This window comes from Capsicum annuum, chromosome 5 (assembly GCF_002878395.1).
Source record: "Capsicum annuum cultivar UCD-10X-F1 chromosome 5, UCD10Xv1.1, whole genome shotgun sequence".
NCBI lineage: Eukaryota > Viridiplantae > Streptophyta > Magnoliopsida > Solanales > Solanaceae > Capsicum > Capsicum annuum.
The window spans coordinates 201,345,291-201,372,178 of NC_061115.1; the positions used below are offsets into that span (position 1 = coordinate 201,345,291).

The 26,888-nt window shown below is 33.5% G+C and overlaps 1 protein-coding gene across 2 annotated transcripts; it reads left to right on the plus strand.

Annotated features, from left to right (window-relative positions):
* The first annotated feature begins 16,491 nt into the window (after positions 1–16,491).
* Positions 16,492–25,196, plus strand: LOC107871083 (endochitinase A). 2 transcript variants are annotated; one of them, XM_016717879.2, is made up of 6 exons: positions 16,619–17,627; positions 19,069–19,116; positions 19,441–19,552; positions 21,550–21,664; positions 22,988–24,049; positions 24,673–25,196. In XM_016717879.2, exons 1-6 carry the CDS (start codon positions 17,420–17,422, stop codon positions 24,931–24,933), a joined length of 1,806 nt encoding a protein of 601 aa, XP_016573365.1. In that variant the 5' UTR covers positions 16,619–17,419; the 3' UTR covers positions 24,934–25,196. The 2 variants fall into 2 exon arrangements, with proteins under 2 accessions (XP_016573366.1, XP_016573365.1); XM_016717880.2 differs by lacking the exon at positions 19,069–19,116 and having other exon boundaries at positions 16,492–17,627.
* The last annotated feature ends 1,692 nt before the right edge of the window (positions 25,197–26,888 follow it).

The following is a 26,888-nucleotide window of genomic DNA, read 5'->3' on the forward strand; positions in this document are numbered from 1 at the left end:
GGAAGAAGTAACATCAATAATTTTTTGTTGAAGCTTTTCATCAGTAACTTCTTTTAATAATTCTAAAGCGCTATTAGCAATGATTATTTGAATATTTAAATCTAATATTCAAACTGGGATTGCAATTTATAGAAAGTATCATCACAATCTCAAGAGTTATTATTACAATCAGTGCAGGGTTTTTCGTTGGCATGATTTTTATTATCAGTTAAATCAAATAATTCAACCTCAGTGTCGAATTGAGATTCATATTCATAATCAGATTCAGAACCTGAAGTATATTATAAACCATAAACTTTATCATGAGCCTCATCAGAAAGTCATAAGGACTTGAGTTTTTGAAGTTTACAATTTGGAGAAATATGACCAAATTGACCACAATTATAATACTTGTTTTTTGCTAAATCTCTCTTAGACCTATTTTTCATAAATCTAGTAGACTTACGATGGGTTTTTTTGGCTTCACGCTCTTCTTTGGATTTATGTCTGGATTTTCTTTTTATCCTATAAGGCTTATCTGGGTCATTAGTTCTAACAAGAACATACCTATGGCTCTTTTTTCTTAGAAGTAGAAGAAGGATTTTCCATACCAAATTGTCCACAAAAATCACCTAATTAGGTTTTTTCTTTAAGCCTATCTAGATTAATTTGTCTAGACAATTTCAACTTATTACAACGATAAAGACCTTCTTGAGTACAGGCTGCAATAAGCTGACCATAAGTAAAATCTGTCCAAGGGATTGCCCTATAATGTCCCTTAAATGATTTTTTGACCCTTTCTGCAAAAAGAGGTGGAAGTCCATCTATGAATCTAGGTTTTCAATATTCTAGCCTGGATTCAGATAGGTCCATAACTCTACTAACAAAATTATCCTTGTACAATCTGAATTCTCCTAAATGTTTACATCTAAGGCCATTTAAGAGGGTACGAGTATTTTCATGTTGGTTGGTAAATCTACCCCCAAATTGTTGAATAATGGTGAGCAGAAGGGTCTAGACAGCATCTTCTCTACCTTCTGGTAGTTGTCTACCTAGGTTGTTAATACCAGGCAACATTGTCTTAGCATAAAAAATTTTGTTTCTTTCGTCGTTGGAAAGAAAGTTGTCCCAACAGCCACAAAGTTGGCCGGTAAAATCTGCAACAATTATTTTACATATAGTGGCATCTGTTCGAACAGGATTGCCTTTACTATCTTTAGGGCTAGTGACTTTGGAAATAGTAGAATACATTAACATACGATGGACTAAAATAGATAATTGTCTTTATGATAATCCATCTAAATTCCATTCATAAATATGATCTCCACTATATGACGTGTTTGTCAAGGACTAATGTTTTTCCTCTATAAGAACATCTTGAGGAGTTGGTCTTAGATAATAAGCAGTTTGCATACGGGGAATATCAACTTATTTTTTCGGTTGTTTTCTTACCAAACTCAGTAATCTCAGTCAGTTATCAGATCTCAGTAATATTCCGTCAGTCAACGAAATTTAGTTTATTCAATTCAGTTTAGTAATCTATTATCAATGACTATTCAGATGGGAGTGAAAATTAGCACCGACTGAACCTAAGGATGGGAACACACACTGTCAGATGAGGGTGTGATTCTTAGAAGTCATCCTTGCATTCCATAACTATGTAGCCAGCATAGGTTGAGACATCAACACTATCAGATGAGGGTTAATGAGGTGGATAAACACCGTCAGATGAGGGTCCCACCATTCTCGTTTAGGGGACACTATCAGATAAGGGTCTCCCACAACTTGTCCTTATCAGTGGTGCGGTATTGACACCCTTCCAATTGGGGTTACAAATTGGACCCCAACTCAACCATAATGGCATATTAAGGGCATGTCGATTAGATAACTACTTCCCACAGTTTCAATTACAGAATCAGGACTGTCAGATACAGTCATTCAGTTTCAGTAATAGAACTTAGATAGTTCTACAGAATTTAGGATTGTCATATACAGTCAACTCAGAATAATACGAAACTCAGCTAGTTCTATCAGATTCAAGATTGTCAGATACAGTCGCTAATGTTATCAGTTATATCAGTCATGTTAGTTATCAGTAAATTCATGTTTCACGATCTCAGATGTAGTTACTATGTATTCATGCATGTATTCTCATGTTCATATTAGTCAGTTATCCAGTATTATTCATGCATATAAACCCCATGCATTCAACCTACCTTCCATGCATACCAGTACATTAAAAGTACTGACGCATTTGCGCTATGATGTCTTATACCATAAGTTCAGAGACACAAGCTCCAGAGCATCAGCAGATTCCAGATATCAGCAGTCAGTCAACAGTGAGTCCTCATCCTTCGAGGGCGTTATGATTTGATCTTTTCATTATTTTAGTACTTAGTTATTTTAGTAGTCGGAGTTAGTTGGGGATATGTCCCATCAACTCCTAAATCAGACAGTTTAGTCAAATAGAGGCTTTTCAGACTATCATGTTCAGGCAGTTTATTTCAGTTGTTTTGGGTATTTCATATCCCACCCAGATGTTATATTTTATCAGTTATGCTTATCAGTTTTGAACCTTACGGCCTTTCAGTTCATGTTTCGCAATTATAGTGTATTATACAGTATACAGGTACAGATATCAGTCATGGGTTAACTTGTGTTCCTTCAGGGTCATGAGCACCATGTAGCATTTCGGGTACCAATTTCGGAGCGTTACACAAGCCCAATTTGCCCCTTTTGATTTTGAAATACAGTACAAGAAAGGTAGTGAAAATTCTTTACCTAATTTTTTGTCTAGAGAATATTTAAGTGATTAATTGAATTTTTACATATACTTTCTTTCTGAAAAAACAATAATTACTATTATCAAATGCATTCCTCTAAATGAAGATATTCATTTTATTGTATTAGAAAAAATCATTCGTAACATGATAGAAGAAGACTTTTTTCTTCCTAATTTTGAAGATATACGCGATGAAATTGATTGGTATGATATTGATTTATCTGACTAATCTTTTGCTGTAGTATGGCTACGGATCAACCCTGGCAAATAGCCTGAGGTCAAGGCAGAGGCAGAAACCCAGGAGAAAGATACTTCTCCTCTGGGGGAAGATACTCCCCTTCATCATCTTACGCCTCATCTTCATCTAATTTTCTAGTATTACAAAGGGAAAATATGAGCTTGATAAATGCAAGAATTCCGCAGATTGCAGAATCTTTGTCAAAAGATGAAAAAACTCAGCATATAAGCACTTCGATCCATGTAGACGATATTCCAGGGGATCATCCTTTATATGAGCAATTGCAGTCTTTTATAAATGCAAAGCAAGCAGATTCGTTTTCTTCAATTGCTAAGAAAAATTCTAATGATAGGCAACAATATGAAAAACTTGATAATAGAGAGCTAATAGTTCTCGTAGAAAAATCTGAAATATGCAAATAAAATGATCCATGGAAACTCCTCCATAAATATTTATTGGCTAACCTTTATTTTGTAGGGGAGTCATACAAAACAAGAGCATTTTATGAAATGATATTGCAGTCCACTGGGAGTGTAGAATTAGAACATCACCAAATGGATGATTGAACCCCAGATGTACACAGATATTCAAACATTGTTATTAAAAAACTAATTTCAATAGATGATTGGGGCACCACTTCTATGACCGAAAAGGCTATGATGATGAAAGGATCAAAAATCTCTTTTACATAATGGGATTATATTAAGGCTTTTACCCAGACCTTATACTATAACAATATCAAGCATAAGTATACTTGGTTCCTGAAGATTTGTCTTAAAGTATTTGAAGAATCAATTCCTAATTGGTTTATACAATGGTGGTCATATCATGGCCCTCCAATTCAAATTCTGCCAGAATATTTATAACTCTATAAAAAAATGGATCAAGGTATCACTGTTTTTAACAGAATTATATCATTCAGACCGTGTCTATAACCTTGACAAAATTGATCATATGTATTTCTTCATAGAATTCTCCATCCCATGGATACATAATTGGAGTGTTGAATTCGGATACACAAAAGAACATATACACGAACTCTATAGGGTATTTTATAACAATTTCTCGAAAAAACTGACAAGAAAAGACCCGTTCACTAAATTACCACATGGTCGAGATCTAATAGAGTCCATTAATATAAAGATTCATGAATACTCTACTACTCCTCAAAAGAAAGTCATTGAAGATAAAAATCTCAGCTACATTTTGAGACAAATTTCTGTTCATGAAGGCAATAAAATAGAAATGGTTGAACAATATTTAGAAGAGGTTGGCAAAAATTTAATGAAAACAGTTGAACAACACTCAGATGCTTCCATGAAAAGCATTACAAGTGAAGAAATGGCCGGAGATATTCCAGATTCCCAGCCACTTACTCCAGAAAATGTGTTGAATAAAGAAGAAATTGAAACAAATAGAAGAATTGCTTTGCCAATTCAAAAGAGGAAAAGACAATATATGACTTAAAGGACCCAGAAATTATCTTTACTATGGGACCTTTTTAGAACAGTGAAAACACTATGCACAGGAACCCGAATATGGGACCTGTAAGTACTGTGTGCAGATGTTTTCTTCTTTTATATATAGTACCTCATCTGTTAGGGAGGTACAAGTTAGAAATTTTCATTTTCCTTTCTCTCTTTAAGCTCAGTGCTCCTCCTTCTCTCTTCTTTTTCTCTTGTATATTATTCGAAGGTTTAAATAAAAGAAGGCAAATAGCCGTCGTTAATCACTATTTTGGCCTTGCATCCGGCCAAATTTAAGGTATTTATTCCCTCTCTTCTGACATACTTTTAATACTTCTTCTTCCCTTCCAGTTGTGACTATGTCCGGCTTAAAGGCTTCTCATACCTATGTTGAAGATTTAACTTTGTTTACAAGGTAACTATGAAAGATCCAGACTCTTTCAAAATATGAAGGAATTTTTTTTAGTTTCTTGACTTGGTTCCGAAATAGTGGTACAGTCGAGTTTAATATGACTTATGTTGGATTTGTCTTAGTGACTACGTCTAGTAAGTTGTGCTTCTTTAGCCCGTGAGAAATGAAGAAAAACAGGGCGACCTTTTGCACAGTCAGAACTTCTAGACAAATGGGTTCAACATAAGTATATTAAGTATCTGACAGGCCCCTTGTTTAGGTAAAAAGATTAATTCTTCCATACAGTAATTAAGATATTCGAAAATTCTTTTATATTTCGGTTGGTGCTTTGGTTCGGTATTCCGACTATGGCTTAATCCGATATCTGAAAGTTAGAGTCTGGCAGGCGCTACGATTTACCCCCGCCTGATTCGATATAATTTTATGCATATAAAAATACATCCACATATACATTTTGAAAAAAACATCGCTCATATACATTTGAATTATGATTACATCTTTTCTATGTTATGCAATATTGATTAATATACAACTGATACATACACCAATAAAATTGAAGCATATACGACTACTGAATTAATATACAACTGATGCATGTACGAATATTTATTGAAACATATACAATTGAAACATATATGAATCTTGTATTAATATATATTTGATACAAATACAAATATATAATTAAAACATAATATATAATTAATAACAATTTGTATGAACTAAAAAAAAGAAGAACGAGAGAATATAGATAGATTGAGAGAAAAAGAATATTAGAGATGGAGAGAGAGAAAGCAGAGAGAGCAAGAGATAGTTAAACTTAGTTATAAATAGAGTAAATACATAATTACCCCCTGATGTCGGCTGGGTTTTTCAAAAAGACACCTAAACTTTGAATTCGACCTATTACCCCACGATTCTTGCTTAATCCATTGTAAATAAACTATTTTTGCTGAATCTCAGTCACAACAAAGAGAGTGAATACACGCACCAATCAGGTGCTGCCACGTGTAAATACGTTTAATTTCATATATTTTTTTATAAACTTTTCCTTTTTATTTTATTTATCAATTAATCAATTTTCTTCTTCCCCAATTCTCCATTAATCAATCTTTAATCTCCATTAATTTCACTTATCACCCGTCCATCATCTCTTCTTCTCCCCAATTCTTTATTAATAGTCATTACTCTCTTTTTCTCTTCTTTTTTCTCCAATTCTCCATTGAAGCTAGAAAATTTAAAAAATAAAAAATAAAAAATTCTCCTTTATGAATCAAACTAATGGGATAAAAAAATCATGTTATTAACTTTAATTTCCTGTTAATTTGTTTAAAAGTTGTGAAATCAAGTTTTCTTTTTGTGATTAATTTTTTTTTCCATCTTCAATATCATTTATTTGAATCATAAAACTCCATTAATGAAGCTTTAATGAAGGAGTTGAAGAAGACAATGTTGTTGAAATCTCATTGCTCATTGGTACTGAGTAATTTTCTGAAATTCGTAACTCTATATATCCATGTTGAAGAAGAGAAAAAATAAAGACACCACTAAAAAAAATATAGATGGAGAAGATAGAAATCGAAAAAAAGATAGAAACTGAAGGAAAACAAAGACACCACCACTGTTGAATCCCTTCAATTAAGTTATTTATAGCTCATTTTTTGTTTGTGTGAAACACTAATATCTTGAAATTTTGAGTTTTTTTTTTCTTTTTAGAGCTTTTCATGCTTGTTGTATCTATTAAGAATGAAAATGGAACATGAAAAGCAAGAAGATAATGGGGGGGGGGGGGGGGGGAAGATGAGTAGGGATAATTTTAAAAAGTAAATAAATAATTTTTTTTTTAAATTATATATTAATTATTTACACGTGACAGTTTTGTATTGGTCAAAAAGTCAAATTTGAGTCCTTTCATGCGCCTGTGGCTCGTATATACATGCAGAGGTCCAAAATGGTGTATTTGCAACGTAATAAAGAAGAATCGTGGGGTAATAAGTCGAAGTTAAAGTTTAGATATCTTTTTGAAAATCTCAAATAACTTGAGGGGGTAATTATGTATTTACTCTTATAAATAAATATAGATTATATTATTTTAAATATTAACCATATATGATAATTATGAACTCATATTTTCTATGCATCATATTATTTCCTAAAATAAACTCATACTGACAGTTCTATAACCATTATTATTAATCTCAATATTATAATTTCATAATTATTTATCTTGGAATAGTTTATTCACCAACCAAACAACCTGTCATGAATGTAAATATTTCATTTGGACAATTCCTTTCATGTTCTAAGTTAACATTTGAAGTTAAATTAAATCCAATATTTATTTATTCCTAACAAATACCAACTTCTTGTTTTTTTCTTATTGCATTATGTAGTGCTTTTTTATTATCTTAAGCTTTGCCGACACTCACTTTTTGTTACATTTATATTTTGTCCATATAACATAAACACATAGAAAGGCATCTATTCATTCTCCAGTGTACAATTATTTTTCGGTTAGGATAATTAATTACAAAAGGATAATTAAATCAAGGAATAATTTGACAGACCATATAAATTTACAAAACAACAAGATACCTTTTCCCATTATCTCTGATATTTGCTATTCTACCATATCGAAATTAATATATTATTCATAATAGTAGTAGTATATGTATGTATGTATTCACGATGATTCGAGGTGGAGATAGAAGTTCGAATACGAATTAGTTTGAACTCAATATATTTTACCCAAACAATATACATAAAAAAAATTTTAATATATGCATATATTTATAAATATTAAATTTAAAACTCAGTTGTTAACACTTAAAGTAATCAATTTTAGATTGATAAGCTGACTCAAAATCTTACAATGATTAGGGGAATAAGGGAAGATAACAAAACTATAGTACCCAACTCATCAAAAGATTTACTTAAAGCTAGTTCAATCAAGTTCGTCATATTTAATCCAAATCTAATAACAGGAATATTTAAAAGAGTGAATATGTAAATATATTTATTCTGAATTTATACTAGAAAATATGAATTTGCATGACACTGCATATAATTAAAGGAATAAAATAATAGTGTGGCACAACCACACCAAAACTTTTATTTAGAACGATCAATTTCATCGTATTCTAGTGCTCGCACCAAACTAAATTGGAGATCATCATTATCTCAGTTAAAATTTAATAATTAGATTGACCGTTACATGATTGTGCGCCAAGTAACAGAAGACGATAACAATAGAGTCTCAATGCTCAACATTGAGAATCGACTATATAAATTTTCAATGATTGTATTTTCTCAAATTAATAAAAATGATTAGGTAGCAATATAATGTTATCCAACTTATAACTTATATCCAACAACATCAGTAATATATCAATCAAAGCTTGGTTAAAGAATTTTTAATTTTTTTGGTATAAAGAACTTTTAATTAATTGGTTAGGTACTTACCTATAACAACTACTTCAACATGGTGGTATACGCAATTATGCATGCGATATGCTTAACTTGAACCCAATTTATAGGGGTGCTGCTTTCGTATGAAGAGAGTAGTGAATTTACATATCTTCGGCGAAAAATTGTATATATTGAATCTCGATTAGTGTTGTTGTATTCACCCAACTAGTTGTTGCTTTTTGTATCTCGGTTAATGTATTATTTTGTCGTAGTTTTTGTTATGATACTATTTGTTGTTCTTGTACTTTCACTATTTCTTTTTGGGATTGATTTGCGAGTCGAGAATGTACCGAAAATAAACTTTTTACGTATAACGTAAGGGTAGGGTCTGCATACACAAGTACCATCTCCAAATCCCACTTTATAATAGGACTTCACTGAGTATGTTGTTGTTGTTGAATGCACTTGGCTTTCTCGTGTGTTTAACTTTTATAGCTTTAATTTCCTTAGTCACAATTCTGATCTCATCGCTATTTATAGGCGTACATATGCTTATTCAAAATACCTAAATTTTAGAGAAAATACACCATTTCACCCCTAAACTTGTCGTCATAACTTACTTTAGCACATAAACTAAGCTTTCGTTTATTCACCCCCTTAACATCTTTAAAGTGAGTTAATGTTACCCCTAATACTGACGTGAAATTTTTTTTAAAAAAAAAAGAAAAAAAATGTGTATTTTATTTAAAAATAGACATGATCCCACTTTTATATACATACATATATATATATATATATATATATATATATATATATATATATATATATATATATATATATATGTATATGTATATAAGAAGAAACCCAGCTTCTTCATCTTCTTCGTAACCCCGCCCTAGCTCGTTCCCCCCACCCCAACACACCATTTCTTTATCTTCTTCGTAACCCCCACCCCCACCCCGTTTCTTCATTTTCTTCATTTAGGTGTGAGTTGTCTTTTAATTTAGCTGGTGGAAACTGTGTTCTTGCCATGGATACAACTCTATGCATCTGAATATGGCCAAATGTTTTAGTGAGCACTCTTGGTACTTTCCTTTTTGTTTTTTCCTGTTGTTTTATCTATCATGTAACACAAATGAATAAAAAGTGTGGATATTGCAGCACAAGTTGTAGAATTGAAATCACAGAGGTCATCATTTTTACTATTTGGCCTATAACTTCTTATTGCAGCACAACTCCAAATCTTTTACTTGATCTCCATTACTTCAATGCTTCTCAACTCTCTATCGCCATTCTTGATTCTCCTATTGTTCAAAACCTCCACAAACTGCAGCAATGTCGATTTTCATTAACTAAAAATTCAGTTAGTATTTTTTATCGAACAAAGTCATCGTCAATTCCTTTTTAATTTTCCTCAGTTCTTGCGTCTTGTGGTCATCGAAAATTCATCAAATTTGATGAATTCAATTTTGTATAATCGGGTGAATAGGTTGGTGGATTTGACTGTTGAAAATGTTGAAGGAGTTAGAATTGAAGGTTGAAATAATGTTTTAATAGAGGAAAAATCTTAAATTGGTGTCTTCATGATTGTTCTCTGGTGGTGTCAATAGGAAAAATGAAAAAAAAATAGAGGGGGAGGCATTTTTCGTGGCAGGGATGAGGATTAAAAGGGGAGAAAGAGAGGGGGGAGGGGGCAAGGGGAGGGAAATGGTCTGAGGAGAAAGGAAAAAATGGGTGCAACGGTTGGGGCTGGAAGAGGAGGAGGGGGAGGACATTTTTTATTTATAATATATATTTTAAAAAAAAAAAAATATATATATATATATATATATATATATATATATTATAAATAGTACATATATATTTTTACGGTTTTTAAAAAATATAAAAATAGTATGTCTATGGAATTACTTTTTTTTTTTACAAAAATTATAATTTCTTACGTGGCAATGACATGACGCGTGTATAGTGCAATCTCCGTTGTGAGAATTGTGATTTTCAGGGTGTATTTAATTCACTTAAAAGTTGTTAAGGGAGGTAAATAATTATAAGTTAAATTAGAGTGTTAAAGTAAGTTGTGGCAACAAGTTTGGGAGAAATGATGTATTTTCTCTAAATTTTACTATGGTGAAAATATATTGGCACCAGTGTTTACTAAATATGATTTTGGGAAGAAGTTGGATAAGAAAATACAAAGACGTCAATATCATATTCTAATCGAAAAAGGGCTTAAAATGTCCTTCACCTATTGAAAATGGTGCAAAAATGTCCATCCACCTTTTGGCTTTATATTGCCCTTTACATCTACCTTCAGGCTCCAAAATACCCTTCACATCTATGTTCAGGCTCCAAAATGCCCTTCACATTTACCTTTGACTCCAAAATGCCCTTTATTTAGCATTCTCAATATTAAATAAATATGGAATATTTTATTAATGAAGTGACACATTTTCATTGGTCTCCATTTTATTATTTTAAAAAATTTAAAAATTCTAGCCCATCATTTTAACCATGATGACGTTGATGACATCTCCACCCTGATAACCTTTTTCTATTATCAGTTTAGAACCATACCAAATGGTAAATCCATAAGTAGAAAAAAGAATGAGTAAGAATGTGTCAAGTCCAACTCTTGGCCTTGTTGGACAGTAAAAGCATAGGTAATTTTTAGTGTGTTCTCATACTTATTTATCGTCAGCTTCTCTCCATTGGATGGTGTAACCTAAAGTTAATTATGATATGGATTACAATTAAAAAGTCTAGTGCAAAATTATCTAAACGATTTGGGTTGTGCTAATTAAGGTTTTACTGTTCTGTTTGCTCCTACAATTTGCTCAACTATATTTCCAGCTTGTGCATAGGCAATTTGTGGTCGACGACAATTTGCACATGATCAATCCCATGGTTCCCCTACCTGCAATCATTCAACATAAGATTATTTTCTGTTGCGTTCCTTTAAAAAAAATAGGCAAAGTTAAAAACATTAAAGATTAGGTTATCCAAACAATCTAGGTATAAGAAATATTCAAACATTGTGAGTTAGGATTTTTAATTTTTTTTAATTAGAAAAATGCAGACCAATGAAAATATGCCACTTCATTCATGATATATTTTTTTTTATTTATTTAATATTGAAAATGTTAAATAAAGGATATTTTAGAGTCCAAAGATAGATGTGAAGGGCATTTTGGAGCTCAAAGGTGGATGTGAAGGGTATTATAGAGCCAAAAGGTGGATGGAGAACATTTTTGCTCCATTTTCAATAGGTGAAGGATATTTTAGGCCCTTTTCCATATTCTAATTGATTACAAGAAAAATAATACATAGAAGACAAAATCAGATGTGAGAATTCTTTGTACAACTTTGCACTCAAATTTGAGAGTTAATGATAAAATTCTAGCATAAGAAATCGATTGTCTTTATGTACCAAAAAAGGAAAAAATAGAACCAATTTTATGTTCTTTTTTCAACTTACATCTTCCTTGATAGCCCCCTATTATTAGTTACAAAAATTAATTAATTATTTTAATTTATATTATTTAACACCATTTGATTGGGCAAACTTAACATGCTCATTTGATCATGATTGGATCTGCGTATGATTGGTAAAGAAAATAATCTTTTCTTCTTTACTTCATATTACTTTTCATATCCTTGATATCTAGAAGTTCTCTATGAAGCCGCTTTCTATTTGGCAAAGAAGTTAGAGAGTCTCAGTTGCTGAGGTGGCGTAAATCAGACTTGACTTCACTTTTCCTCATTCCATTTTCATAATCATAAATGATGAAAAAACCCGAAAAAAGTGCAAAACAAAACATATTTTCTATATGTTTATCTTCAAGAATCAATCAACCAAAGAAACAATCAACAAATCAAATTGAGGTATCCAAAATCATGCCTTCTGTCATTTGGACCCTGATAAGGAATTCTGAAATCCTGCAAAAAAAAAAAAAAAAAACTTAAATCTCTCGATCCAGAGCTACTAGGAGGGGCATCCATTATGGTTATCTCATGTACTCTTTGTCTTTTCTTATGATTTTGCTTACTACTAAAAAGAAATAGAAGGAAAAAGTCATACAGTGTTAAAGGATATAACACATGCGAAACCTTAGCTTCGCTGACTTTATAAGGTTTACATTTATAGACAACTTTATATATTTATTTATGGATACCTTGTCAATGATCAAAGTTAAAAGGTATGAACTGAGTGTCACCTTCTTATCTATACGCCATTTCTACTTTGATGTTTTCAATTTGTCATAGGAGAACTGTTGTCGCCCGCTAAAACAATTGTCACAACTCCAATTGAAGCAATTGTAGCTGCTCCGGTGGATTAGAGCTACTCAAAAATCTTGATAGGTGCTTGAGATAAACCCTTTCACTCGGTCTAGAATTATTAAAGCTAAAAACTTTAGGCATATTTTGAGTTGTGTTGCAGGAATCGTTTTATCTAAATTAATCAAGAAGGCCTCAACTGGATAAATACATTTACTTCTAATAAATGATCATTGAGCCAGAAATCTAGACTTATTATTATTATTATTATTATTATTATTATTATTATTATTATTATTATTATCGAATATCAAAATAAAACCATGATTGAATCTTCAGATGCCCAGAAAAAGATATGAGGTACTTATCATGATCCGAATCAGGCCCCTAACCGTGACGGGTATCCTAAACTATCAAGGCCTGAGATGCCCCCTTAGCCTTACCTTATGAGCATTGTAATAATGAAAAATTTTGGAAGCTGACCAATAGAATGAAAGAAATTTATTAAACCAAAGAATTAAGTTTGTAAGTTAAAATTTGAATCAACAAAGTAACAACTCAACATTGTCTACAAAGCCTCTAATCATGGAATACCAACCAAGTCGAGACATGACCCCGACTATGTAAGAAGAAAATCAAAGGTACCGAATTAGTAAAAAGACTAAAAGGAAACATGGCATTTCGAATAATGGAGGACTCACCACCTCACCAGCTATCCAATAGGAATACCAAATCACCTAACGCTGCACAGGGTCACAAGAAGAGGACTCCAAACCTATATTATGAAATGATGTAGCATCCAGGGACGGTCAATATGGCGAGTACTAGCATGCAATTCAAGAAAAGGGATAAAATAAAATTTACAAGAAAAACAGTCATAAAACATATGCTCACCAACCATCAAGATAAAATAATGTCCGAGTAGGGGGCAATGAACATGAAACATGACCATTTAAAATTTAATCTTGAACTATGTAGCTTACACCGACCTCCAGGCACCCACGGGCTATATGGATCCGATTCTCCATACCGATAGGGCCCTAGTCCATGTTAGCCGCATGGATTGAGGAATAGGCTAAGGTCACTAATAGAAAATAACCTCCCAATAGAATAACTGTATATAATTGCGCGAAGCAAGCATACGGTGGTCATCCATAGATATTTCAGGACAAGACCTCTCCCAATATCGGCAAACGTGATTTTCAGTGTTGGTCCCCGGGACTACACTTCCTTGGTGAAACTACACAATTTCCTTTAAACCTAATTAAAATATTTTCACATATCATTATTTGTGGAGTTTTCCATTAAGGCATTCTTAAATTGGTATCGTCATACCAAGACTTACATACCATTCATATAATGTCATACCATTTTCATTTAGCCATTTAAACTCCAAATTTCAATTCCCAAAGTCAATATAGACCATTTTTTCATTTATGTCATACAATGTTTCAAAAGATGAGTTAAACACCATAACATCCCCCTTTTTAAATCCAATTTATGCAATAGGTTGAGGATCATATTTTTATTATGCAAAAGCCATATACATTATGAAATCATATCATCAATTCCACCCTTATCATAAGACAAATGTCAGTTTACAATCCACCATTTAAATTATGGAGAAACTATTAAGACAAGAAAAATCAATGCAAGTATATAACAACCTAAATCCTCAACCGTAGTTTTAAACAACCATTAAAACATGATAATATCAAGTAAATTTCACAATTTAAAAATAATTAAAAATCAGGAAATGTCCAACATGCCTTTTTGATGAGGAGAGCTTGAGTTTGAGCCTCAATCCTTGATGGAAAATTCCTACTTTGCTCGTGAGGATTTTGGGAGAAGAAATACGTTATTAATTCTGAACTATGGGGGTAAGAATGATGTTTAATATACTTAGAAGGTCGTTTAATGGGTAAAAGACCAAATAATTCTAGCCCGAAATTGAAAGAGTAATAATTAAAAATTGACGTTTTTGTGCCCTTGGGTGTGGCATACCCTTATCGCGCCAGCCACGGGCATGCCACACTCTTATCGTAGCGCGCCCAGGACGTGGCACGCCGCTAACGCGGACCTTCACTGATTCGGAATCCCAAAATGATCTTGAACACTTTTCAAAACTCTCCCTGATGATCCCGTTACCATCCCTTACTATGATTCAAGTCAAAATCCATCGCTAAACTGAAGAAAGGGTTCAAAATAAAATCATTAAAATTTTTAGGGTCTTACAAAAATGAACAGTAAGAGCAAAAGCAGTCAGATAAGGCTATCGACTTGTATATTTATAATAAGTAAAAATATAAACATTTAATGAATTCAAAAAATTTTAAATGTTGTAAAAGCAATTACAAATAATATTGTTAGTGGAGTAATGTTAAATATTGTCAAAATAATATTAAAAATGAGTATCATATAAATTTATGCAAAATTGATGTTTGTAAATAATAACAACAATAATAATATATCTAATATATTTTTACAAGTAGAGTATGGAGGGTGATGTGTACATAATCGTCTATTGCACAGGTAAAAAGATTATCCTATAAAGTATTACTCTATTATGCTTAATCATATTAACTTGTTTAGGTTAGGCCAAATGTTTGATATGAGTTCTTAGACGACATTAAAATCTTATATGCCAAAAAGAATGTAAACAATATTTAGTGTTTGAAAAACTAAAATTTCATAATAACACTCCCTTCATTTCATATTTGTAGTTTAACTAAAATACATAAATTAATAATGGTATTATTTTAAACTTAAAAATCATAAATATTTCAAATAAATTGATATAAATTTGTGTCATATGAAATAAAATGGAGTTTAGATACCAGAGTATGTTTAATAAAAAATATATAATCAACTATAATTTGCTTAAACTAAAGTTTATTATAAATCTAAAAGAATTGGTATATACATACTAGCTATAATTGGTGAAAGAAGATCTGATCTTTCACTATTCCTACTGTATGTAGCTCTTTTAATTGATCTTGAACTTGAATTAATTGGATCAAACTCTTTTCTACCATTTATATATCATACTTTTATAAATAGAATTACCTATTTTCCTACCCTCTAAAATGAAATGATATCTTCATTTGAACTTTTTGAAGACAACTAACCACCATAACTTCTTTTTCCCTCACAACAAGGCAAAAAGTGAAATTTCATAAATATATTTTTATTAAATAAACAAACATTTGTAATATTTATGAAGTGGGGCTATTTTCGTAATTCCCCACAACAACCATTGGAATTCTGATAACGTACCCCTCAAGTGAAGAAAACATCAAAAAGGAAGATGTGTTAGTTGCATTAAACATGCCCCACACTCATCACTATTTTTTTTTTGTTTTTCCTTTTATTGTTTATGATATTCGTACTAGAACTGAATTATTTTAAATTCATATTATATAATATTAATTTTTTTTTAAAAAATTATTTTTAAATAAATTTTATTTATCTTTCAAATTAAATTCAAAACCTCAAATTAATGATAAACATATCTTATTCATCACAACACGACTTTGGTGCCTCCACACTCATGATCATTGTTCTCTTTTTAATTCCCATAATATTTATATTAAAACCTAATTAATTCATATTTATGTCGTTAAGACCTATTTAAGAGAAAGATATTTTTTATAAAAGAAAATTAGTTCGATATATCAAAGTTTTTGATATATGTAAAGTTTGTAAGAAGATCTAATAATAAGGATCTGAGCCTATAAAAATTATTTTTACGACTTAAATCTATAATTTTTTAATTATGTGACAACAATCTTATCAATTATTTCAAATAAAATTAAAATTAATTTAAAATTTAAATTAATTTAAAATTCAAAATAATTTTTTTTATAATTAAATTAAATTTGAGACATCAGAACAAAATATATCATCCATGATACCCCAAATTCTTTTTTGGTTCATTGCCCCACACTCGTGACTTGCCCTCTCAATTATCTAATTCCCAAAAAAAAAAGAAAAAAAAAAGCAACCAAACCCCAAAACTTTTTCTAATATTCATTTTTACCCCTCATTCTTCCCATAAGTAACATTTTCAGCTCCCAAATTTTCCCTCTTTCTCTTTCATGATCTTCATATCAATATCCCTTTTGATTTCTCTCTCTAATATTTAACCCCCATTCTTTGTCTCTACAATTTCAGTTTCATTAAGCTCTCTCATAATTTTCTGTTATTTTTTCAACTTACTTTTTGCATCTGGGTTTTTAGCATTACTGTGCTTTGTTGAAGTTCATGAAGATGTTTATATAATCAGTGCGAAAAAGTGCTTTCGTTTTACTAACTTTGCAGAAAAACCTGGGAATTTATGTTTGTTTAATTTTTTTCCAGTATAAGTTTTTTTTTTTAATTTTTTAAATATTTTTATATCTGGGTTTTAGCATTTTTGTTGATTTTCATGGAGATGTTTATATTATGAGTGCGAAAAAGTGCTTTCGTTATATGAACTTTGCCGAAAAATCTAGCAATTAAATTTTGGTGGATTTTTTTTTTCAGTTGATGGATTAAGATTTTAGGTTTTTCATATTTTACATCTGTGCTCGTTGAAGTTCACGAAGATGTTTATATAATAAGTGCGAAAAAGTTCTTTTTTTTATGCATTTGTAAAAATTGCAGAAAAATCTGGCAATTAAATTTTGGCCATTTTTTTTTTTCAGTTGATTGATTAAGGGGTTTTAGATTTTTTTTTTTTTGAAATAAAAAATTAAATTTTGATTTTAGTATTATTGTGAGAAAAAGTGTTTCCTTAGTAATTTGGAGAAAAATCTGGTAATTGAATTTTTGTAAGCTTTTTCAGTTGATGAGTTAAGAGGTTTTAGGTTATTTTTGGAGCTATGAATAGGAGTTTTAGGGTGGAGGAATCGTCTGCGGCATTGAGGGAGTTAAAGGAGAAAATGGGGAGTTTAAGGAATTCAGTAATGAAGGAGAAGGAGAAAGAGAAAGAGGAGGAGTTAGGTTTGTTTTTGGAAATGCGAAGAAGGGAGAAGGAGAGGAACGATCTTCTGCTTTTTCAGAATGGCGATGAATTTGATGCTCCGCTTGGTGAGAAAAATCCTAAGTTTGTATTTGAATTGATGTTTTTTCTTTCCGTTCGTATATTTATTGTGTTTGTTGTTGAGATTATGGTGTGAGTTTGCGTTTTGTTTGATATATGTGGGTATGGTAGAGGTGGTATAGCAATTGGTAAAGTTGTTGTCGTGTGACTAGGAGGTTAGGGGTTCGAGTCGTGGAAACAACCTCTTGAAAAAATGCAGAGTGAGGTTGTGTGTAATAGACCCTTGTGGTCTAGTCCTTTCCCGGATCCTGTGCATAGCGGGAGCGTTAATGATAAATATATTTGTAGAGGCATAAGAATACTACAGTGTGTTTGATTTGTGGTGTATTTAGGTTTTCCATTTTACGACAACAACAAAAACATACGCGGTATAGTCCTACAAGTGAGGTTTGGGGAGGTAGAGTGTACGCAGATCTTACCCCTAGCTTGGCACGTTGAGAGGCTGTTTCCGAGTGACCACTCGGCTCAAAGAAAGCAAAAGCATGATATTTATGAAGACATAAGATGGATATTAATAAAATAGAGGCATACGAGACAAAATATAGTAATAGACTGAGCAATTCATAAAAAGAAATCTCTCCGCGAGATTTTGTGTATTCTATATTTATTTATGTGGAAGGGGGAGCCTTAGAGCAGGGGCGGATGCACAACATAAAGTGCGGGTTCTCGGGAACCCATAACTTTCGTCCGGTTCTTGAATTTATATTGAAAAAACTAGTAAATATATAAGAATTATAAGTTGGGAACCCATAAACAAAGTGTGTTATTGATCTAGTGGTAAAAATTATAAGTTGGGAACCCACAACCTTTAAATTCTAGATCCGCCTCTGCCTTAGAGTATATGGTAAAGTTAGATTTTGTGTATTCTCTATTTATTTACGTGGAAGGGGGAGCCTTAGAGTATATGGTAGAGGTAGTAATTGGTAAAGTAGTTGTCGTGTGACTAGGAGGTTACGGGTTTGAGTCGTGGAAACAGTTGTGTAATAGACCCTCGTTGTCTAGTCCTTTCCCGGACCTTGTGCGTAGCAGGAGCTTTAATGATATATATTTGTAGAGGCGTAAGAATATTATAGTGTGTTTGATTTGTGGTGTATTTGGGTTTTCTGTTGTACGACAACAACAAAAACATACGCATTATAGTCCTACAAGTGAGGTTTGGGGAGGTAGAGTTGACGCAGACCTTACCCCTAGCTTGACACGTCGAGAGGCTGTTTCCGATTGACCCCTCGACTCAAAGAAAGAAAAAACATGATATTTGTGAAGACATAAGCAGGATATTAATAAAATAGAGGCATATGAGACAAAATATAGTAATAGAATGAACAATTCATAAATGAAATCTTTTCGCGAGATTTTGTGTATTCTATATTTATTTACGTGGAAGGAGGAGCCTTGGAGTAACTGGTAAAGTTGCTGCCATGTGGCTAGGAGGTCACGGGTTCAAGCATTGGAAACAACCTCGGGTGGAAGTGCAAGGTAAGGCTGCGTTTGATACACCTTTGTGGTGCATAGCGGGGGCTTTAGTGCACCGTGCTGCTCCTTTTTTTTTTTAAAATTATATATATTTACTTAAGTTACCAATTGTCAATTTTTTGTTATTGTCATTGAGAAAGCTAAGAGTGGGAAATACGGAAACAGTAAAATAATAAAATTATCGAAAATAATACTAATACTACTAGCCGGAGAGACAAGCGCGAAACTAAATACCACTAGCCTTCTACCTGAATACTACTTTCCACCGAACACTGCTTCATAAACTAAGCTGATTAAGTGTTGGCATTTATTCTTTGTCCCTTGTAGAATCAAGAGCAGGAAGTTCGCCTATATTCAATATTGGATCAACCAATGCCGTGAGGAAGAATGGTGCTGATGATTTCCTCAATGCTGACAATGATAAAAATGATTACGAATGGTAATTTCTTCATTTTTCCTTTCTTCTTGATCATGTACTGACGGCGACTTTTCTTCTTCCGTTAATTATGTTTTTTAGTTGGGTAGGTTGAATTGTCATAAATTCCTTAATCAAGTGAAATGTCTGTGTCATGTACCTACATTACTATTGTGTCACGTCTTCATGTTCAATCTTCATCTTTTTACTGTTCTCTCTGGGTAATGCAATGATAACTTTTACATTATTAACGTACATCTCTGCTAAATTATCTTCCGCAGACCGCGTTACTTATTTTTTGAACAGACATAATTTCCCAATATCAGAGGCCTAGTACCCTAAGTAGTAGTGTCGTACATAGAAAACACAAAATTGTGAAAATAAGGGGGCAAAAGCAATAAGGGGATAAGTGGTTATAGTATTTTTGTATTGACAAGTGAGGGTGCTTGTGGCAAAGCCATTCCATCTCAAACTATTAGGTTGGTCATTCGAGCCCCTAAGGAAGGACGAAGTGGAAAAATCCTTGTTTCCCTTCAGGGAAGGGTGGAGTTTTTTTTATGGAGGGAGGGGTTGTTTGGGTTGGGGGGGGGGGGGGGGGTTAAAAAGTTAATTTATTATGTTGTATGTAAAATTTGCTTATATCTGCAAAGAAAGGTAACATTAAGAAGTTACTCATCAAATTTATGGAGCATGCTTCCCTAATGTGACTCTGGCAGATTCAAGTAATTGAATTTCTTAATCAAGATTGAAAAACAACTACAATAGTTTGCGATGCAAAGAAATGTAAAAGCACCGTGTTAAATTTCTAAACCGTATACAATGTTTTCTCCTCTTTTTCTGATTTAGGACACCCTCAAATAAAAGGGCTTTGAATTTTGTCTTCTCTCGGGTCTCTTTTACGGAAGGACCAATTTATTTATTTTACTCATTCTTCTGTACACTGTAGAAAAAAAAGAAACTTAGGTAAATACCGTATTGGTGTCCAACAAATTAACATGAGAGTCCAAATTTAGAAGTTAGTAGAAATAGAACTCTGTTGGAGAATGTGTCTTTCAAAACTTGACTATGGTTTGTCAAATTTGTCCGGCATGCTTCCAGGAAATACCCATGATATACTGTTTTACTTTATATGAACTCTCAAAGTAAGAAGTTGAGTATAAATAAACTTTTGGTGATGGCCATTCTAATTTGTGTCAATGACAAATAGTTGTTCCTAATTACCAAAAAAATGGCTTGGGTTGTAGTACATGAGCCAACCCGTCTAAATTTTGTGTAAATTCAGATATTGAGTTTTAATTGTTTAGAAATTAAAATTACATATTTGGAAACTACATAAAGGTACAGATCACTTGTTTTTGTGGTGTAAATAATTTGAACTTATTTGACGAATCATAGTCAAAGGAAAAGCAGTTCGACTTCTAAAATGATAGTGACAAATTTCAGAATTTGGTGACAATTACAGGGACTCCATTGAGTGCAGCTAAGCTTTTACAAAGTGTACTAATAACAAACATCTGCGATTTAACTCCTACCTAACAAGCTAACCGACAATTAAACAAACTTGTTATCTTAAGCACCACGTTGCAGTATTTACGTCACAGCCTCCGGTCTTGCTACGTCACAGCTCTGCTGTTTAGTCTTTCCTCTATTTGCATTCCTTCGAAGGTAATCGTGCCAAACTATTTGGGGCAGAAGGGCATTTAATAATTGATGTTCATTCAAACATCATGAATAGCCAAAGAACATGTTCAGCATATAGAGCTCGCTTTTACTTATATTTTGAAGTTCAACTGATAAAACTGATGAATTCCATATGACAAAATGTACAGCAAACACATGTTATCAATTAAAAATATAAAGTAAACCCCATATTGGAAAGCCCAAAATAGAAGAGAAAAGGCTTCTCGAGACCTCTGATATTTGGATGATCTTTTTCCATTTATACGTCATTCAGTATTAACAAAATTTCTGCTTATGTCTTTTATCTGTATGTTTGGGTCTCATATATTTTTGCATTTCAGGCTTCTAACACCTCCCAGTACTCCTCTTTTTCCTTCACTTGAGATGGAGTCGGAAAAAACAATGATGAGTCAGCTGGGAACTGCTAAAGCTCGTCCAACTGCATTGAGATCTAGAGTAAGAACTTACTAGAACTTTTCTAATTCAATGATTGCTGAAATAATTCATTTTCTGTAATTAGGTTGACTATATATGATAATATGCTTAATACACTAAATGTTATCTTAATGAGTTCAAGTTATTTCCACTTCACGTCCAGCCAGTAGAAAGGATGTGGAGAGGTGCAAGAAGCATAAATAAAAGGAAAATTTCTATAATCAGGTAAGAAGGACCTTGCTGGTCTTTTAGTTTAACACACATGCACAGTTGCACACAAGGTGGGTCCGGTCGGGCTCCCTTATTTAGTCAAATGCTATTAACAACGAATTCATTTTTGTTGATATATCACACTTACCTTATTGAGTTTCTTAAAGCAAATAATATGATATACTCATGTGCATTTCCTTTTTGAAGTTTCTCATGAGCATGTGGAATTACCATTTCAATCTTTCCCCACCCCTAAAACATAAATAGATACAGAATTTTGCCTACCACCTGTAGCCTGTAAGGAAGGGTATTCGGTTCCTTGGTCTTTGTTTTCTTCAATAGTATATACCGAATACCGATCCCTAGTTAGTTCAGACTTTCAGTTCAGTTCTGTTCGGTTCTTCTGTATAAGCCTAGTATGCTAGCAACCCTTCTTTTTTTTTATCAAGTAAAAGTATTTTCATTCATAAACATGACCAAATTGGTCGCATACATGCTAGCAACCCTTCTTAGAATGGTTGCATCCTCGTTGTACTCGTTGATGTTCATATTGCGTAGTTTTTTTCGTCGAGCTTCAAAACTTAGACGATATTGGCCATTAGTGAAATGTATGACAAATGAGAACATAAGAAAATGATTCCCTACAGTTAACACAGTTCTTTGTTATGTATATTTTCAATATAATCCTTAGAAGACCTATTTTTGTCATAGGAAATGAAAAAATGAGACTATGGCTTCTTAAAAGGACAAATTTCTCGGGCAAGTAGGATTCTTGCTGGTAATATATGATTTAACTGATTAACTATCTCCTTATGGAGAACAGCAGCCACGGGATTTTGCTCTTGAACACGACTGAGCAGCAGCTGCAGTGGTCATTGTCACTGTTGGTTAAAACTGAAAACCGAACGTTTGAAAAACTAGAACTGAAAACCGTCCGAAGAACCATAACTGAAAAACTGAATTAATTCAGTTTGCACTGCCTTTGCAGTTCTAGTGTCCACCCCTAACCACCTGCCCTAGTTAAAAATTAGGAATTTCAGATGGAATGTTGGAGCTTCCAGCTAGGCAGTCTTGACTTGAATTTGTCGGGAACCATGGACTGATTTGCTATGCAACTTGTTATTCTGGATGCAGTTAGCGAATCCCCAACCTGAGCCCGCTGGTAGAAGCAATTTATCATCTAGACAGCCTGCTTCCGCTGTTGGATTAAATACTTCAAATTCAGGTCTTCGAAGACCATCTTCATCCGGTGGATCAAGACCTTCAACTCCAACTGGACGACCCACATTAAGTGCTACATCCTCCTTGACATCCGCATCTAGACGCACATCTACTGCAGCATCCAAAGCAATGACATCCACAGCAACTTCTAAAACAATGTCGACCACAACCACGTCTCGGCCATCAAGGTCTTCAACACCAACTCCTCGTTCAACCTTGCCTGCTGCTAAGTCCACGGTTCCTACTAGATCTTCAACACCTACAGCTAGGTCTAGTGCAAGGTCCTCAACGCCAACCAGGACCTCCTCAACACTCACAACCAGGGCATCTGTTCCAGGATCAAAGTCCACATCAAGGGCAGCAACACCAACTCGTCGGCCTACTTCAGTGTCCAATACAGCTAATGCTACTGCTCCTTCCATTAAATCTCCGTCTTCAGTTACACCAGCAACCACTACGGCAAGAAATCCTGGAGCCTCACGTCCTAGTTCTCCAAATGTAAAACCCAGACCATGGAAGCCATCAGATATCCCAGGGTTATCCTATGATGCTCCACCCAATTTACGGACATCACTATCTGACAGGCCAACTTCAGCTACAAGGGGTAGACCTGGAGCACCAAGTGTGAGATCTTCATCCATTGAGCCAGTTACAAATGGAAGGATAAGACGACAATCTTGCTCTCCAGCTAGAGGACGTCCTCCTAATGGTGTTGTGCGTAGCAGTGGGAGCTCTGTCCCGATTCCAGCTATGAGTCGATTACATGCTAAAGCTAATGATAATGTAAGCCCTGTTATGGTTGGAACTAAGATGGTTGAAAGGGTAATAAATATGCGGAAGCTGGCTCCTCCTGCAAAGCAAGATAACAAACATTCTCCCCGTAATAACTTATATGCGCACTCTTCATCACCTGACAGTACAGGTTTTGGAAGGACATTGTCAAAGAAATCCTTGGATATGGCTATGAGGCATATGGTATGTATATTTCATTTCATGCTCCTATTTAGACAAAGATAATTCACAAAATTCACTTGGATAGGCTTTTGAGAATCTGGTCCTGAGTGTTCCCTATGGCAGCATTTCTAGAAATTGTCATTTTGTGTTAAATGCAAAATGGTGCTCGTCAGAATGAAGACTTCCTTTTTGGGATAAGTTTCTGTAGTTTGAAGGCATCTATAGCATTTTTAGAACTTTTAAGAGCCTGACTATGGATAGTTTTCGCTTTTTAAGAGCCCGTTTGGATATAGAATTGTTATAATATTTCAGAATTCAACTTGAATTCGAATCCCCGGAATTCGAAAAACTCCAAAAGGCTGTTTTCACAATTTTCATTCCAAATCACTCACAAATATTCAAAAACATCATCAATTTGTATTCATGTCCAAACACTACTCCAATTTCCATATACCATTTTCAACTTGAAAACTCATGCTACTTTTTCCCAGATTTCACAATTCTTACTTTCTAGCGCTCACTAAAAGTATAAAATATGTTCTCTTTGATTTACGGGAACTCTACGAAGCTCCCCACCTTGTCATCCTTCTTGTTCATATTTCACGTCAAGGTTTTGCTTAACTGAGAACATTCCTTTCAAACAGGATATAAGGCGAAGCATCTCTGGTAATATGCGTCCATCGATGACTAATATTCCAGCATCATCCATGTACAGTGTAAGATCAGGACCCAACAGCAGGAGGACAATGAGTGTATCCGACTCCCCACTTGCTACAAGCAGCAACGCTAGTTCTGAAGTGAGTGTCAATAACAACGCAGTGTGTGTTGATGGGAGTGAATTTGATGATGCTTTTAGCAGTGATAAAGGTGTTCGATCTCCTGCCAATATGATGCATAGAAGGTAATGATTACCCTTCGCTGGTGCAAGGTTATAAAATTATAGTTTTGATTCAGTGCTGGGATTAGAGTTTTGGCACTCGAATTATGATTGTTTCCTAGGAAGAACCGAGGCATATGGTTCTTCCTCCCTCGTTCTGTAAAGATTGATGCACAGTTAGCTATGAAATTTGAAGCCAACCTTCCTCATAAGTTATGTTGTGTGCTTAAAACCATCTTTTTGTTTTGCAAGCAGTAATGCTAGTAATGCTAGTTTCTGAAGTTTTGATTATATGACCCCACTTTCTACAAGCAGTAGTGTGTCTCATTCTAGTTCCTACTTGTAGATCTGCAAGGTACCAAATGCGGATATGAGTATAAATTTTGCAGAGATGGGGTGTGAGTAATTGTTTATAAATTTTGCAGAGATGGGGTGTGAGTAATTGTTTTTCCACATTGGAGTATAAATTTTGCAGATATGAGTATAATAGCGTAACCATTCGTATTGAGGTGCGAAAATGCTGGTTGAGACACATGGTTATCAAAATAATAACATTTGTGTAGCCATTGTTTTAATATTTTGTTGTTGCATGTGGAATATGTAATTGGAAATATTTCAACCGAAGTTGAAAAAGGTTGACATTGTTTGAAAAATTCTGAAAGTTCACCGTCGAAATTAATATTTTACTTCAAAAATGCACCATTACGAGTACATATAAAGTAGTATCCCATAATAGTCCAGGTAACTTACAGTACTCTCTTTTTTGGGAAATTTTAGAAGTAGCGATAGTTTGTGAGGCCTTATTATCAAACATATACAATAGCACGAGTTTTTGAAATTCGTTATGTATCACTGATACAACATTTTCGGAAATTCGCTTTGTAGCTGTTGTTGTATAACTAATATAGAACAAATTATTGTGTCTCTAATACTTAACGAATTTTAGAAGCTGTTCAAATGAATTTTAGATATTCGGGTATTATACGAGCAATGCAAATTATTTTGGTTCAAAAAAGCGAAGATTACATTACTTGTCCTTAGTTACGTTAACAATAGAGTATCATGATCCTACAAGGTGTTGAAGGGGACATGGTTATAAAGATATTGAAGGGGAGAGCTTGGAGTAACTGGTAGATTTGCTGTCATGTGATCAAGAGGTCAGGGGTTCAAGACTTGAATACAGCCTAAGACTGCGTATAATATACCTTGTGGTGGGGTCCTACTCGGACCCTTAGTGCATACTTGTCAAGTTAGGTATTTCAGGATATTTAGTAGTTTAAGATGTTCCCTTTTAAAACTGAAACTGATCCAAGGAAATTAAGAGTGAATCCAATACTACTATACTGAGAAGCAAATAGCATTTCACTATGTCAATGCTCACTATAGCATGGGAGAAATTTGTTCTCTTCTTTAGAAAAATATAAGTTGGTTTTCAATTGACCCCTGGCAAAAGTTGAGGGACTTGTAACTTAAGAAGTTCAAGCCACACACCATGCGAACTAAACCTGGTATGCAAGTGGAGAAAGGTAGAGGGGAAGTTCAAGCCACGCACCATGCGAACTAAACCTGGTATGTAAGTGGAGAAAGGTAGAGGGGTGGGCCCATTATTCCTGAGTTTTGAAGGATTTCTTGGTCATTAGAAAAGAAGAGAAGTTGGTTTCTAGTTTCTCATTTACCTTAACCTGTACATCCAATTCAGCATTTTCTTCAACCAATATCTGTTTTATCTAATACTCTAAAACAACAGTGATATTCTTCTATTGCCAGCCACAGATGGACTCTCAAACTTGTACTCTTATCAACATTCTTGTTTGTCTGCACCTTTTGACCAATTTCACATCGATTCATAAACATACAGGAAACTGAGCTTGCTTAGAGAATAAAGGGGTGAGGTGGAGGGTGGATTTTTTTCTTTTTTTTGGGGGGAGGGTGCGTTCAAGCTTTCTAAATTGAAACTTTTGGTTCGTAATTTTTTTCTTTTTA